Raw genomic sequence first — 13,336 nt, 5'->3', positions numbered from 1 at the left:
CTGCTACAAACCCTCCAGTGCTCACCCGAACAGAGAACTGGTCCAAAACCACAATGGTGCCACAGCTGAGAACGCTGAGCTAAATCGTCATCTTCTGTAGAGATACGTCAGTACATGGTACCTGAAATTTAAACATAAAACAGCAACCATATAAGCGTGTCTAGAGATGCAGTGATGGGTACAGAAGAGCTGGCTGGAGGCTGCGGGAGTGAGAAGTGGGGCCAGATGGCTGGGTCCTGTTAGCTTTGTAACAAGCCTTGTAGAACTCTGCTTCTTTAAACTGTGTACACGCACAAGTTTGGTATTTTAAATAACAACTGAAGTGGAAGAGGAGAAACATTTAGAGACGTATAAAAGTGTAATGGAGGACAGGTTCCTGAAGTGTGGGGCTGGCCAGGCTCGTGTCCCTCGCTGCCAGGCCGCGGTTTCCTCCCTCCGTAACCCGCACCGTGTCTGTATGGAAGGATGACGCAGAGAGCATGGCACTCTTCCTAACAAACAGTTAACTAACTCCCTGATTTGTCGGCAGCTTCTCTCTGCTCCAAAGCTGTCATCTTCGACTTGGCTTAGTTCTCTGTAAATGTGCCGGATGATCAAGGTACACACCTCCCCCTGGCGGCAGCATGCCAGAATTGCAGGCCCAGAACCCCATGAAAGTTAAGATGCCAGTCTGGGCACCTGAGGAAAGGACAGACATTTCACCTGCTCGGTCTCTGAGGTTTCAGTCACCACAAGAGTAATTTGCAACATCTGCTTTAAGGACAGCATCTGGTTCCAAAGTCTCGTTTCAGGTTAAACTGAAGGTTCGGTCTGTTTTAAGGGCTGGGAAGCTAAAGCACGGCTCTCTGCGACTCTGTCCCTCCGCCCTGGTCAGAGGATGGAGCTGCATGTCCTCATCCTGCCTGGTGGGTCGTGGGCTTGTGGATTCCAGCCTGAACTGTGCTGTGGTGCTTCTGGGGCTTCTCGCTGGCACCTCTGTGCCATCCTGCACACTGACTGACCCACAAAAGCCCACACTGCCCCTGCTCTGACCTTGGCATGTCTCTTGCTTTGGGGGCAAGACTCCGTCCACAGCTTATTCCCTGGCAGAGCAGGGGGAGGATGTAAGTTGGGTGTGGCTGAGAGGTGGTGGATGGACACACATGAGGGGCTAAGGCAGCTGGGCTCCCAGCTCCCCCAGCGCTAAGCAGGCTTGAGAAGCAGGGGTGTGCAGCTGGGGGTGCTGCTCCCACAGCCGGGTGCTCAGTCTTGGGTGAGGGTGAGCCTCAAGGCCGCCAGGCCCTAGGGGCACCTGATTTTTCCCACCCTCTTGGCAACTCAGAGAGTGGGAGGTGGGCCCACATCACCACATTTCACTCATCAGGCAGCTGGTGCATCGAGAGGCCGGTGGGCCGCCCTCGGGCCCCCAGCTAGTAGGTGGTGTCAGGACGCAAGCTGGGTTAACGTCACACTTCTGGAGGTATGGGGTTCTAGAGAGTTGGGCCCAAAGTCATGGGCGTCATCAGGAAGCAGTGGGACCGCTGGACGCCTGGATTGTGGCCAGGGGCCAAGTTGCCAGCCCCACCTCCCTGACAAGCAGCCTTGGGTGCCGAGCACCCCAGACCCTGGGCTGGAGCCGAGCTCTCCATCAGCCACGTGGCCTGTGCAGTCACTCTGCCTCCCCAAGTCAGTGCTGGGTGTCAGGGCTGAGTGAGGTGCCACTAGCTTGAGCCCTGCCAGCTGCCTGCACTGACCCACGGACACAGCAGAGCCCAGTCCTCGCCTCCGCCCCCAGCCACTGGACAGGAGGCTGGCCGCACTGCAGTCCCCTTGGGGAGCTCCCCACGTCCTCAAGGGGCCTCAGCCTGGTGGCTCCAGACCTGGTCTGGGTCTCCCCACCTCTCTGCCTCCGTCGGGGCCCTGGTGCCCATGTTCCCCAGCATGGATTCTGCCATTTCTGCCCTCGTCCCCATCCCCACCTGCATCCGGAGCGACTGATCCGCCTAAAATGTGCATTAGCCTCATCACTTTCGGGCCCCAAAATGAACTTCTCACCTAGCATTCGAGGCCCACTGATCGGGCCTTGGGCCACCCAGAACCTGGGCTTTTCTTCTACTCTGTCTGCTCACACTGTTCAGGCCCCCCACCCCCGCCATCTTGCTGTCCCACAAACACTCCAGGCTCGTCCCCACCTCCGGCCTCAGCCCTGGCTGTGCCCCTCCCCCCAGTGCATTCAGCCCTTGCTCCTGGTCCCCGCATCTGCCCCCTCTCTCCTCTCACTGGCTTGGCTCTCTTTAGTGGCACTCAGCACACCTGAAATGATATCTGTCCACTGATTTGTGTGCCATCCAACTCCCCCATGAGAGCGTAAGCCCCAGGGGGCAAGGGTGGACCATCCACCAGGATCCTGCGCACCTCCGGGACTGAGTGGGCTCTCAGAGCAGGAGTGTTGGTGGAATGAACAAATGAATGAATTCACTCCTGAGCCACAGTCACTGCTCCGGTGCTGGTGGGGAAGAGACGGAGGGGAGCTTGGACCCTGAGTGTCAGGCTGGCCAAGCTGGGCCCTGTGCTGCTGCCCCAGGAAGCTCAGGGACAGCCATCTCTCCTCCTGGCCCAACTCCCCAGCTCCCCCTATGTCCTGAGCTCACCTGGATTCCTGACCACATTCTGAGAAACCAGTGAAGAGCAGAGCCACTAGGTGTCACTTTGCAAAGACCACAGCTGCTGCCCAGTCAGGCAACTCTCCCCTACACCGGCCCCTCCTGAACGATCCTGCCCTGGCTGGGGGAAGGCCCGCGGCCCCAGGACAGGGGAGGGTGCCTCCTGGCCAGGGTGCCCGGCCAGGTTCCTGGGCCCCAGGCAAACTGGGGGTAAAGCAGGATGAGCTGGCCTGGAGGAGACCTTCAGAGATGGTCGGAGCCTTCACTGGTGTCCCAGCTGAGGGGCCGGGCACCGCGTGCTCCCTGGTTGCATGGGTGGTGGGTCTGTGAGGCCATCAAGCCCTGCCGACGCTCCTGTCTGCGGCCACGCCGCACTCGGAAGGCTTCTAAGGACTCCACAGCAGAGAAAGCAGCACAGCAAAACGGGGACTGGCATTCGCAGGCTGAGCGGGGTTTCAGTGCTTCCGTTAGTTCTTGACAACCAGGGCAGTTCTCTTTCCTCAAGAGACGGTACTCAGGGTGCTCGTGACTTCGCCTTCCTGTGCGTTTGTTCTCAGGGCTGCCCTCTGTGCTTGGCGCCCACACCGGGAGCTGTGGGGACGGCAGGTGCCAGAGCCCACGCGGAGGGGGTCCGTGCAGGGGCCCTGGAGGGTGCGGAGGTGATGGAGGGAGGCGTCACTCAGGGAAGTTCCCTCCCACGATGGAGCCGGGTCCGGCTGGTTTGGCAGACGTGGTGCGCGGTGGACAGAGCTGCCGGCTAAGCTTCACGAGGTGCCCAGTGCCCGGGGACTGGGGCCCCGCACTGCTCACGGGATGTCACCTCGGGACCTGTCTGCATTTCCACCCTGATGGCAAAGGGGGAGGTGAGGGGCTGACAGGTGCCAAGAGCTTGGCGCACACCGTGGAGGCCCCAGTGGAGGCAGCGGGTCCCTGAAGCTGCCGTCCCAGAGATAAGCGGGGCTGACCCGTTGCTATTTGCGCCTATGAGCCAAGCTTCCTGCCTTTTCCGGCCTGTGGGCGAGGGAGGAGGAAGAGGGAGGCCGCGCGGGGAGACAGGAGACGGGCAGTGTCCTGTGACGCGTGTTCCCAAATGTGTGAGAAGAGATTGAGCGCACCTGCCCCCCCCCACCAGCCGGGCGCCGGCTCCTTTCGCTCACAGCCCTGCCCCCTCTTCCTGTAGGTTAACAACGAGAACGTGGTGAAGGTCGGCCACCGGCAGGTGGTGAACATGATCCGCCAGGGAGGGAACCACCTTGTCCTCAAGGTGGTCACGGTGACCAGGAATCTCGACCCGGATGACACCGCCAGGAAGAAAGGTGCCCACCCTGTGCTCTCCCAGCCATGAGCCCCGCCTGAGGGATCAATAGGGAGTAGGGGCCCTTCTCCTGCCTCCGGTGCTTGGGCACTTCCCAGGATGTCCCCCATCTCCTTCCACTGGGGTGGGTTCTGATCCCTCCACCAAGAGTAGGAAGAAGCCAGAAAGGGATGTTACAGGTGACTCAGGCTTACCCACAGGGCAGTGGCGGCCTCAGGCCAGGGCTGTGCTTAGCAGACCAGGGGCCTGGGGGCCCCCACTCCAAACTGACTTGCCCCAGTCACTGCAATTTGGTGACGGGTCTTGCCCGCAAGTAGCCTGGGCCCACTGTGGAGAGAGGGCCAGCTTACCCACCCTCCTTCCCAAGGGAGGTCACAGCTGGGGGACACTGGCGCTGAGGGAGGCCTGCAGAAGGGAGCCGGGAGCAGGCCAAAGGCACCTGGGGCAAGATGAAGGCTGGAGTACCAAGTTAGCACTTCCAGCATTTCTCAAGGACAAGTGCACGCCCCTCTCCCACCCACCCTGCCAGGAGCCTTCAGCCCTGGAGACAGCAGTCAGCACAGCCAGGGAGGACTGCCTGGAGGAGGGGGGCTGAGATGTGGGAGGGGAGGGGAAGTAAAGCCACTGCAACTGGGAGAACCCCGTCCTGCTGCAGCTGCTGGAATCTCCTGTCCCCGTTAGTCACCAGCAGGCCTACAGAGAGCTGGACCAGACTCTCTTCTGCAGACCTCTGCTGCACCTCACACTGGGCCCTGGCCCTACAGACGGGAGGGACCCCAAGTGTGAGGTGCGCTTGGGGGCCGAGTACAGAGAGGCAGGGCGGCCTCCCGATGAGGGCTTGTCCTGGTTCCTCAGGGAGCCTGCAGACTCATCCAGGCTCATGACTCTGCAGGGTGACCACTGCCAGCTTCCCCACCCTGGGGGACACTGCCTCAGTTTTCCCAGCAGGCTCCGGGTCCCCTCCTCCCGGCTGCTCTGTAAGGTGGGGGTGGGGTGGGCGGCACTGTGGCCAGATTCTCACCTCCGTCTCTCCTTCCTGCCCCTCAAGCTCCTCCACCTCCAAAGCGCGCTCCGACCACGGCCCTCACCCTGCGCTCCAAGTCCATGACCTCGGAGCTGGAGGAGCTCGGTAAGAGCCGCGTCCGGCCCGCCCCAGCCCTGCACTGCTGCCAGCTCCCAGCACACCGGCCGGGCCAGCCTTGGCCAAGCCCCAGCCTGCGCATGGCCCTCTGCTTGCCTGCCTGCCCCTCTCCTGGCCCCCAGGCCCCAGAATGGTGTCAGGAGATGCCCCCAGATGCAGGGCTCCCATGCTGGCCCGCTGGGGTCCTGCTGGCTTCAGGGGTGGTTACTAGTCTTAAACTCTTTCAGTTCGTCTAACATTGTTTTGTTTTGAATTTTTGGGCCTCTCACTAGTGGATAAAGGTAAGCAGCCCTCTGCTGTCTAGGGAGCCCCCCCTGAAACCCGCCCTGCTGGTCCTCTCGTGCACAGCTAGGACCAGGAAGCTCTGGCCCTTGGGTCTGGCATAGATAGCAGTGGGGCTGCAGACCTGGTGGGCTGCAGGCCAGGTCAAGGGAGCTCCTGGTGCCTTCAGGAAAGCTCTACAAGAACAGAGGGCTGTGGCCACTGGATGCCACCTGGCCCAGGGGAGGATGCGCAGAGCAAGGTGGGCCCTGGGTCTAGCGGCCGTGTGGCTGTTGAAGAGGGATGACTCGAGCTGGTGGTGTGAGCCTCCCAGGTGCTGGTTAAGTGCCACACTGCGAGTCACCACGGAGGCCAGGGACACCTCCCGGAGGAAGTGGGCTCTGATCACACAGGAGTGGCGAGTGGGCTGAAGGCCTACTCCACTGGGAGGCCCTGGTGGGCGTCTCTGAGCTCTGCCCAGGATAGGTTATGGGGGCACAAAACAAACCCTGCGCCCATGGCCACACCCCCATCAGCCCCAGCTGGTCGGGGAGGGGCGGGTAGTCTGAGCGTCCTTGCCGGTCTCTGACTTGCCATCACTCCTATCTGGTCCCAGCCTTCAGGAGGAGACCTTCTGGCCCTGGCCTCCCCTCCAAAAACAGTACAGAGAGGCCCTTTCCCCCTCACGGCTCCTCTGGGAGGGTCTCCGGGCCCAGGCCATCTCCCAGCGAGCACCCCCTCGCTTGCCACCCTGTCCCAGGGCTGGAGTCTTTGTTTCAGGCTGAAGCCTAAGTTCTCTAGATGAGAGCATCCCTGCTGTGGTCCTGCCCATCCCCGCCCAGAACAACTAGTTTCCGCAAAGCCCCTTTCCTTTCGTCCCTCCATAACCACACCGCATCCATCCAAACAAGACTCACCAGGAAAACCCCTCTGAACCCTGGGCCTGGCCCCGGCGGGGACCACAGTGTGAGTTTCTGCACATGCTTTTCTAAACCGAGACAGCATGTGCTGCTCTGGCTCCTCCAAGGGGCCTGTGGGCAGGACACCTTTAATAAGGGCTCCAGGAGTGTCAGCCTAGGGCACTGTGAGGGTCCCCCTAAGAGATGCCTGGGCTCACACGGTCCCCTCTGGCAGGGTGCAGGGAGGGCGGGGGCTGAGGGAGAGGAAAGGCCCCCGTCCCTGAGGGAAGCAGGTTTGCTGGAGGATGTGATCAGAAAGGGCGTCCAGCTCTTTCTTCAGCTGCTGCGCCCACCAGCGTCCGCCCCGAGCTGCAGTCAGTGCAGGGCGGGGGGAGCCCAGGGCAGCAGCCCAGCCCGGGCCCTGGGGGAGCGCTGCCGGCGCACTGGCCACAGGACTCACGCTCCCCTTTCTGTTTGCAAGCCTCCGTCCGGAAGAAGAAGGGTAAGGGGCGAGCCCAGTGTCCGTCTCAGCCCCCAACCCGCACGCCCTGTGTGGCCATCGGCGTGGCGTCTGGAATGTGCTGTGACCCTGTGCTGTCTTCTCCCTGCTCGGGGTCCTGGGGCGGGGGGGGAGGGTCGGCCCCAGGATGCGTCCCGTCTCAGTCTGTCACGTCTGCCTTCTCCCGTCTGTGGTCCCCAGCGTGTTCTGCACTTGCCCCATGAGTTGTGTCCACGTGGCCATGTCTGATGCCTGGGCCCTCTTGGGCCCAGGGTTGGCAGGCAGCCGCCATGGCCATGGCTTGGGGTGCAGGCCAGCAGGGCCCCTGGCAAATGGGGCCCTGACTGCTGGCCCCCCTTCAACTACTAAAAAACCCCTTGAGGCTTGCTCGGCTCCTGCCAGGGGACTGCCCTTGAACTCAGGGAAGAGAGGGCCGTGAGGCCTGGCTGCTCCCTGCCCCTCCCCAGGCTGGCAATGGTGGTGGTGGGGGGGACCCAGCCTCCGCGCTGTGAGCAGCTAAGACACCAGCCGCACGGGTGCCCAGCAGCCGGGCCCCGATGGAGCTTGCCCCTCCGCAGCAGCTCCCACACTTGGGGTGCCTCTCCCAGGTGCTGGAGGTGAGCAGCAGCCTGTCAGTTTAGGGCCAGGAGGGGACTTGCCCACAGGCCCAGGCCCTGCCACTGAGATGTGCCTCAGCCGAGATGGGGGGGGGAGTCTGGGAATCCCGCTGGGCAGTATCTGAGGGCAGGGCCGGGGGTCCTGGAGCACCAGGACAGGAGCTCCTTTCTCACCCACCATCCGCCGCCCTGAGAGGCAGGCCAGCCCTGGCAGCCTTCCTGTGGAGCAATGCTGGGTCTCCCCCAACAACCAGGGACTGCTCGGGAGCCCCCCCCCCATGGGCTTTCCAGGACCAGTGACCGTGTCACCGCATGGTGTGTGCCTGGGGCACAGGAAGCTTCCTGAGATTACATTACCCTCTGAACGCCCTTCAACCCAAGGCCAAACCCAGCTGGCAGGAACAACCCCTCTGTCCACCACACTTCCCAGGAAAGGCACTACACCGCGGGTTCCAGAAGGCCCACGGCCCTGACAGGGCTAGCGGGAGAGCCTGTCCTCAGGGAGCAGCTGCTGGCCGGCTCCACCCTCCTCCCCAGGGCCCAGCAGCCAGAGACCCGGGGCTGTGACGGAGGGAGAGAGAACAGAGGTCGTGTTCCGCGGGGCCAGCCTGGGAAGTGCAGCCCTGCCTGCCTTTGGCCAGCGAACACCGAACACTGGATGTGATTTGGAGCTAACACGCCCACATTTAGTCCTTGAGTGTTCCCTGAGGACCTGCGCTAGTCCCCAGACACCAAGCCACTGGTGTCAGTGTGAGCAGCGGTGGGGGGGCGGCCCGAGGCAGAATCTGGGCAAGGGTGGTGGGGCCAGCTGCACCGTGGCCTCCCAGCCCGCGGGCCCCTCTGGCTGCACCCCACCCCCTTCCCTTCGAAGCTGTGTGACTCATCAGAGCCTGCAGGCCAGGAACAGTGTGCTGGGGTCAGAGCACCGGCCCCTAGGCCTTTGCTGCCTCCACCAGAGACGGGTGGCTGGCAGTAGCTGCTGCTTCCACTGCATGTAGCTCGTCTTTGACATCTGGCGCTGTCGACACCTTGCTTTCCTTCTTGGAAGCGGTTTACAGAGGAAATCCTGCACTGTGGCCTCTCACCCTGAGACGGGGCATGGGTGGCCCTGCCCCTCCCGAGAGTTGGCGGAACAACTGGTTCGAGGTCACGAGGAGTGACAAGGTGCCTGGGCATCGCCGCAGCCAGGAGGCACTTCACAAACCAACTGCCTGAGAGGCTGAAGAACTGGAGAGTCTTAGTCCCAGTGTTGCGGGACGTTCCTGGAGCATCTAGGACGCTCTCCCGAGGGGTCCAAGGAGCAGCTGGGGCCTGGATACAGCCTGGCATGTGGCCACGGCAAAGGGGGGCACAGGACACAGAAGCCAGAGTCCCTGAGATGGCGCCCCCTTCCCCCCGAGAAAGAGGGCCCCTTGGCCAGATGCGCCCGTGTCATCCTGGCCTCGGCCTCCCCACAGTTCAGAGGGTCGTTCCACTCCACAATCTGAGGCCTCCCTACTACAAAGCCAGCAACACCTGCTGGATGAGCGGGAGGGCTCGGGCCACAGGTGACTCTGCCTGTGGTGGGGGCAGAGCTCACAGGTGGGGGACTCAGGTGACAGGCAGGACACCAGCTCTGCTCTGGTTCCCAGAGACACATGGCTACATGCGACCCTGACATCTACCACTCCTCCCCACCCAAGACACACTCTTCCCTGCGTGAGGAAGCGTGCAGCCTGCGGACGGTGGGTACCACATCTGTCTTCTAAGCAGACTGTAGGTCTGCTTAGAAAATTAAAATACAGGTCATTGCCGGAGCATTTTCATCAATTCATTACTAAGATTTGACAGTTTTCAAATCTGTCTGCAGGACTGCTTTTCAGTCACAGAGCACTTCATTTTAAGGCGCAGGGGCTGGACTCACTAATCCTCTTCCTCTGGAGCCCCTGAATAGAGACCCAATTCCAGGCTTTTATAAATTGAGCATAATAATCCTTATGAGCTTAGAATGAGAAGCAGGAACCCACAGTCTCACAGCTTTCCTTAAAAACCTTCATGTTCCAGTAAACAAGCCCTTCAACACGGGGGCTGAGCAGAGTCTTGAGTCAGGCCACCGGCCTCCCTTCGAGACAAAGGCCAGGAGGGGACTCAGGGCCCCATGGGGAAGCGATGCAGGGCTTCCCTCTGCATTTGCACCACACAGACCACGCTAACCAGCTCTCACTGTGAACAGAACAGCCGTGGACACGACCCCCCCAAACCAAGATGCTCTCCTGTGTTCTGGATCAAAGAACATTTGGGTGGCGTGGAGGCCGAAGGGCAAAGGTTTGACACAAAGACCATGGTATCCACGTTCAGGGTCACCATAGCTCCAGGGGGTTCCCCTTCAATCACACCCCAAGCCGCCCATCTCAACACAGCATGACCATGGTGAGCACAGTGCCCTGACCTTTCTGTTGGCCGGACCACGCAGACCAATCTGACGGCAACCCTAGACTTCGCTGTCTGCCAGGGCTCGGCACCCCTGTTGGCCCCAGTGGAGCCCAAGCCTCCCTCTGGTCCCAGAATTCCAGCTGCAAGACCTTAAGCAACTCAGAGCCTCATGGTTCTCTCTGCAAAATAGGAATGGCGCTCCCCTATGACCAAGTTCTTTTTAGGATGAGAAACGGGATAAAGGTGCTTATTTAGCATTTCCACCAAAGTTGGGGACCGTCGTCACTAGCAGTGGTGCCTTTGCCTCACCTGCATACACCCGCCATCGAGCTGTGTTTTGGGAGTGCCTGCCATGCGCCTGGGCCCCACGATCACAGTCTGCTGCCCGCTCATTCCAGGAGCGTGGGAGCTCCGGGCTGCAGAGGGTGGGCCAGCCCCCTCAGCTCAGGGGGCTAACACCAAAGAAACGGACTCGCAGGGCCCAGCTAGGCAGGAGCCTCTGGAAGCCGCAGCCAGTTTAGCCGTCCTTCCCAGGAGCCCCCCGCCCGCCCTGCTGGGCCTGGCACGGCCCGCTGCGCTGCGGACAGGGCTCTCCCCGCGGTGGCCCCACAGGGCGCCGTGCCAGGCCGCAGTCGCGCTCCCTAACTCAGCGGCCTCCGCTCCAGGCCCGTGTTCCTGGAGGCTCCCGGGAGAGCCCAGCTGAGCTGCACACGCCGTAGCCGAGACTGGGCCTGCGAAGACGCCGCACCTGCGGGCCATGCGGGAGATGGACCTGACTCCCCGCCACCGCTGGCAAAACAGCGGCACCTTGGCCAAAGCAAAGCCAGCTGCGAGGGACCAAGCTTCCAGGGACGGGCCAAGAGGTCCCTCGGGCTGCCGTGGGCTCGCCAAGGAGGTCAACCAAGGACCCTGAGCCCTGCAGCCAGCGGGGCGGGGAGTAGAGGAGATCAGCACAGAAACAAGTTAAACCCTCACCATGACCGGAATCCTGGCCCAGACCTGAGGGGGAGGGCTTCCTGTAGGAGGCACACTTCCTGGGGCAGGGAATCTGGCAAAGGCAAGGAGGTGAGCAGAGAAAGCAGAAGAGGCAGAGAGGCTGGCAGGGCTGGGGGCTGGGCAGTGAGCAACTTGGAAAGCGCTTGAGGACGGATGCCCGGGGGCATCAAGGAGGAAGGCGGGGTGGGGGACACAGGGACACAGCTGGAGCGTCCCTGCAGCCACACAGAGAGGCGGGTGTTTCCCACTAACTCCCTGAAGGGCAGAAACTCACCAGTGTCCCCCGACACCAACCGGGAAGGAAATGGCCCTGAGGAGGAGGCCGGAGCTGGGAGAGCTGTGGGTCCCAGAACCAGGGGAGGGTGCTGAGAGGAGGAACTGAGAGGTCCCAAGCAAAGTGGCCTGTCGGGGCAGCGCCCCGGGATGCCGTCTCCGCCTTAGTCTTCTGCTGGCAGGTGGACACAGTGGGCATTTCCATAAAGGGCCAGAGCACGGGTGTCTACGGCTCTGCGGGCCTCTCCCCACCGCACACTCTCTCTCTCAACCCCTTTAAAAGTGTGGACACCGGCCTTAGGTCAAGGGCCAAACCAGAACAGGCGTGGACAGGGTTTGACCCACAGGCTGTGGTTTGCCCACCCAGGGCCAGGACACACTGGAGTCGGGTGCCCAGCTGGAGCCTAAGCGGGGAGGGGCCCCCTGCGGTTCCTCTTGTTGGAGCCCCTGTCTGGGCGGCTCAGAGGGCAGGTGGCTCAGGGGGCCCTCACAGGGGCTGAGCTCCTCCTAGGAAGCCGCCATCACAAGTGGCTGCGGCGCCTTGACCTTGACACTGGAGCTCCCGGCCTCTGACTCTCATGCTGGCCTCGGCTTGAGAGGCCTGGGTCTTTCTGACAGCACAATCTTCATGGGGAGTCACAAGAGCCCAGAGCAGGGTGGGGTCACCCAGGAGAAGGCCTCAGCTTGCAGACAGAATGTTCTGGGGGGCCAGGAGAGCGCTGTGCCTCACTGGGTCCAAACAGGACACTCTGCCAGGCCGGCCTCTCTCTGCCTTCCTGCTGTCCTGGTGGCCTCCCCGACCAAGCACTCATCTGTGCCCCTGACCCAGGCTCCTTGCTGTGACGGCCCTACTTGGACACGGGTCTGGACCCGGCCTGCAGAGGGAAGCTAGGCATCTGGCAGGTCCAGAGTCAGCTCCAGTTTTCAAGTTTCCCCAAAAATGTAATGTTTTAAATTTCAATTTGTTAGTAATTTTTTAATTTGTAAAGGTCACTAACCATCGGCTTTTTCACAAGGAACTAGGAATGCTCAGCTGTTGGGGGCCTGGGGGCTCCTCCCCAGAGCAGACTGGCTCCTGAGCCAGGGGGCTGTCCCCCTCGCCCCCACGCAGCTCGGTGGCCTCCAGCCTTGGGTGCTGGGTCCTCAGACCCTGGCAACTGCATGTGGTTGTAAAAGAGCCACACCTCTGAGCTCTTAAAAGGAAAAACACTCCAAGCACTGCCCAGCTCCCACCACCAAGACTAAATCACACTGGTGTGAATAAAGCGCCTCCCTGAGTGCCGGGTGCTCAGGGGCGGAGGTCTCCCTCCCCTCTCATCCATGTGCACCTTTCCGGTGCGGCTCGGGGTCGGGTCCTGCGCTATGAATGCTTGCGGCCGAGGCATGCGTGCCCCTCACCTGAGTGACAAAGCCCTTGCACGACAAAAGCTGTTAAACTGCAGGAGGCACTTGGGCATTTTTCTAACTAAGCCCCTCCCTGACTGGGTCACTGACGCCTGTCCTGATGGTCATGTTCACACTGCAGATAAACCCGAGGAGATAGTCCCAGCCCCTAAGCCATCGCGAACCGCTGAGAGTGTGGCCGTGGAGTCCAGGGTGGCCACCATCAAGCAGCGGCCCACGAGCCGGTGCTTCCCGCCTGTCTCTGACATGAACGTGAGTGGCTGGGGCCAGGGGAGTGGGCGGCAGGTGGGCAGGGGTGGAGATGGCCGTCCCCGTGGCTACAGTTCACACCCTCCCCGTGCGGTCCAGACCCGGAGCCCTGGTCCCAGAGGCACCAGCGGGAGACAGAGCGGGCTGGAGCCCGGGTCTGGCACTCGCTCACCCTGTCACTTCCGCTCAGTCCCTCGACCCGGAGGGTCTTCCTGCAGCCCACCTCTGACTCCTGAGGCGGCGAGGCCTCCGCAAACAGCCGGTGCCTGCGGAGAGCCGCTGCCCAGGCCGTGCCCCCCATCCCTACGTGGTGAGCAGAGACCCCAGGCCATCAAGGGCTGGCAGAGCCGCCCAGTCCCTGTGTCAGCTGCTCCTCAGTTTTCCAGAGGCAGCTGCCTGCACCCCAGCTTTGTACCTCATGTGGACCTGAGCACACCTATTACCATTACTGACTTAGTGTGTTTTCTGAAGCCACTTCACACTGACTGTTTAACCTCACCTTTTCTTAAACAATAACCCCCATAAGTACCATCAATTTGACATGACAGTTTTTTAAACATGTGTTAAAACAAACACAGCTGCTGATGATAACAATTAGAGCGTTCACCCTGCCCCTCCTCCTCATCTC

General features: G+C 61.5%; 1 protein-coding gene across 1 annotated transcript in view; it reads left to right on the top strand.

Moving 5' to 3' along the window:
* The window catches only part of SHANK2 (SH3 and multiple ankyrin repeat domains 2), a 490,743-nt gene that overhangs the window by 461,689 nt on the left and 15,718 nt on the right, over positions 1–13,336 (top strand). Inside the window, exons 18-20 of the mRNA XM_072970511.1 lie at positions 3,823–3,958; positions 5,006–5,086; positions 12,581–12,711. Of these exons, the coding sequence (XP_072826612.1) occupies positions 3,823–3,958; positions 5,006–5,086; positions 12,581–12,711 (348 nt within the window). The remainder of the gene's footprint in view (positions 1–3,822; positions 3,959–5,005; positions 5,087–12,580; positions 12,712–13,336) is intronic.

Source organism: Vicugna pacos, chromosome 10 (genome assembly GCF_048564905.1).
Source record: "Vicugna pacos chromosome 10, VicPac4, whole genome shotgun sequence".
NCBI lineage: Eukaryota > Metazoa > Chordata > Mammalia > Artiodactyla > Camelidae > Vicugna > Vicugna pacos.
The sequence above is the reverse complement of the archived record's forward strand: the minus strand, read 5'-3'. Positions and strand labels throughout refer to the sequence as shown.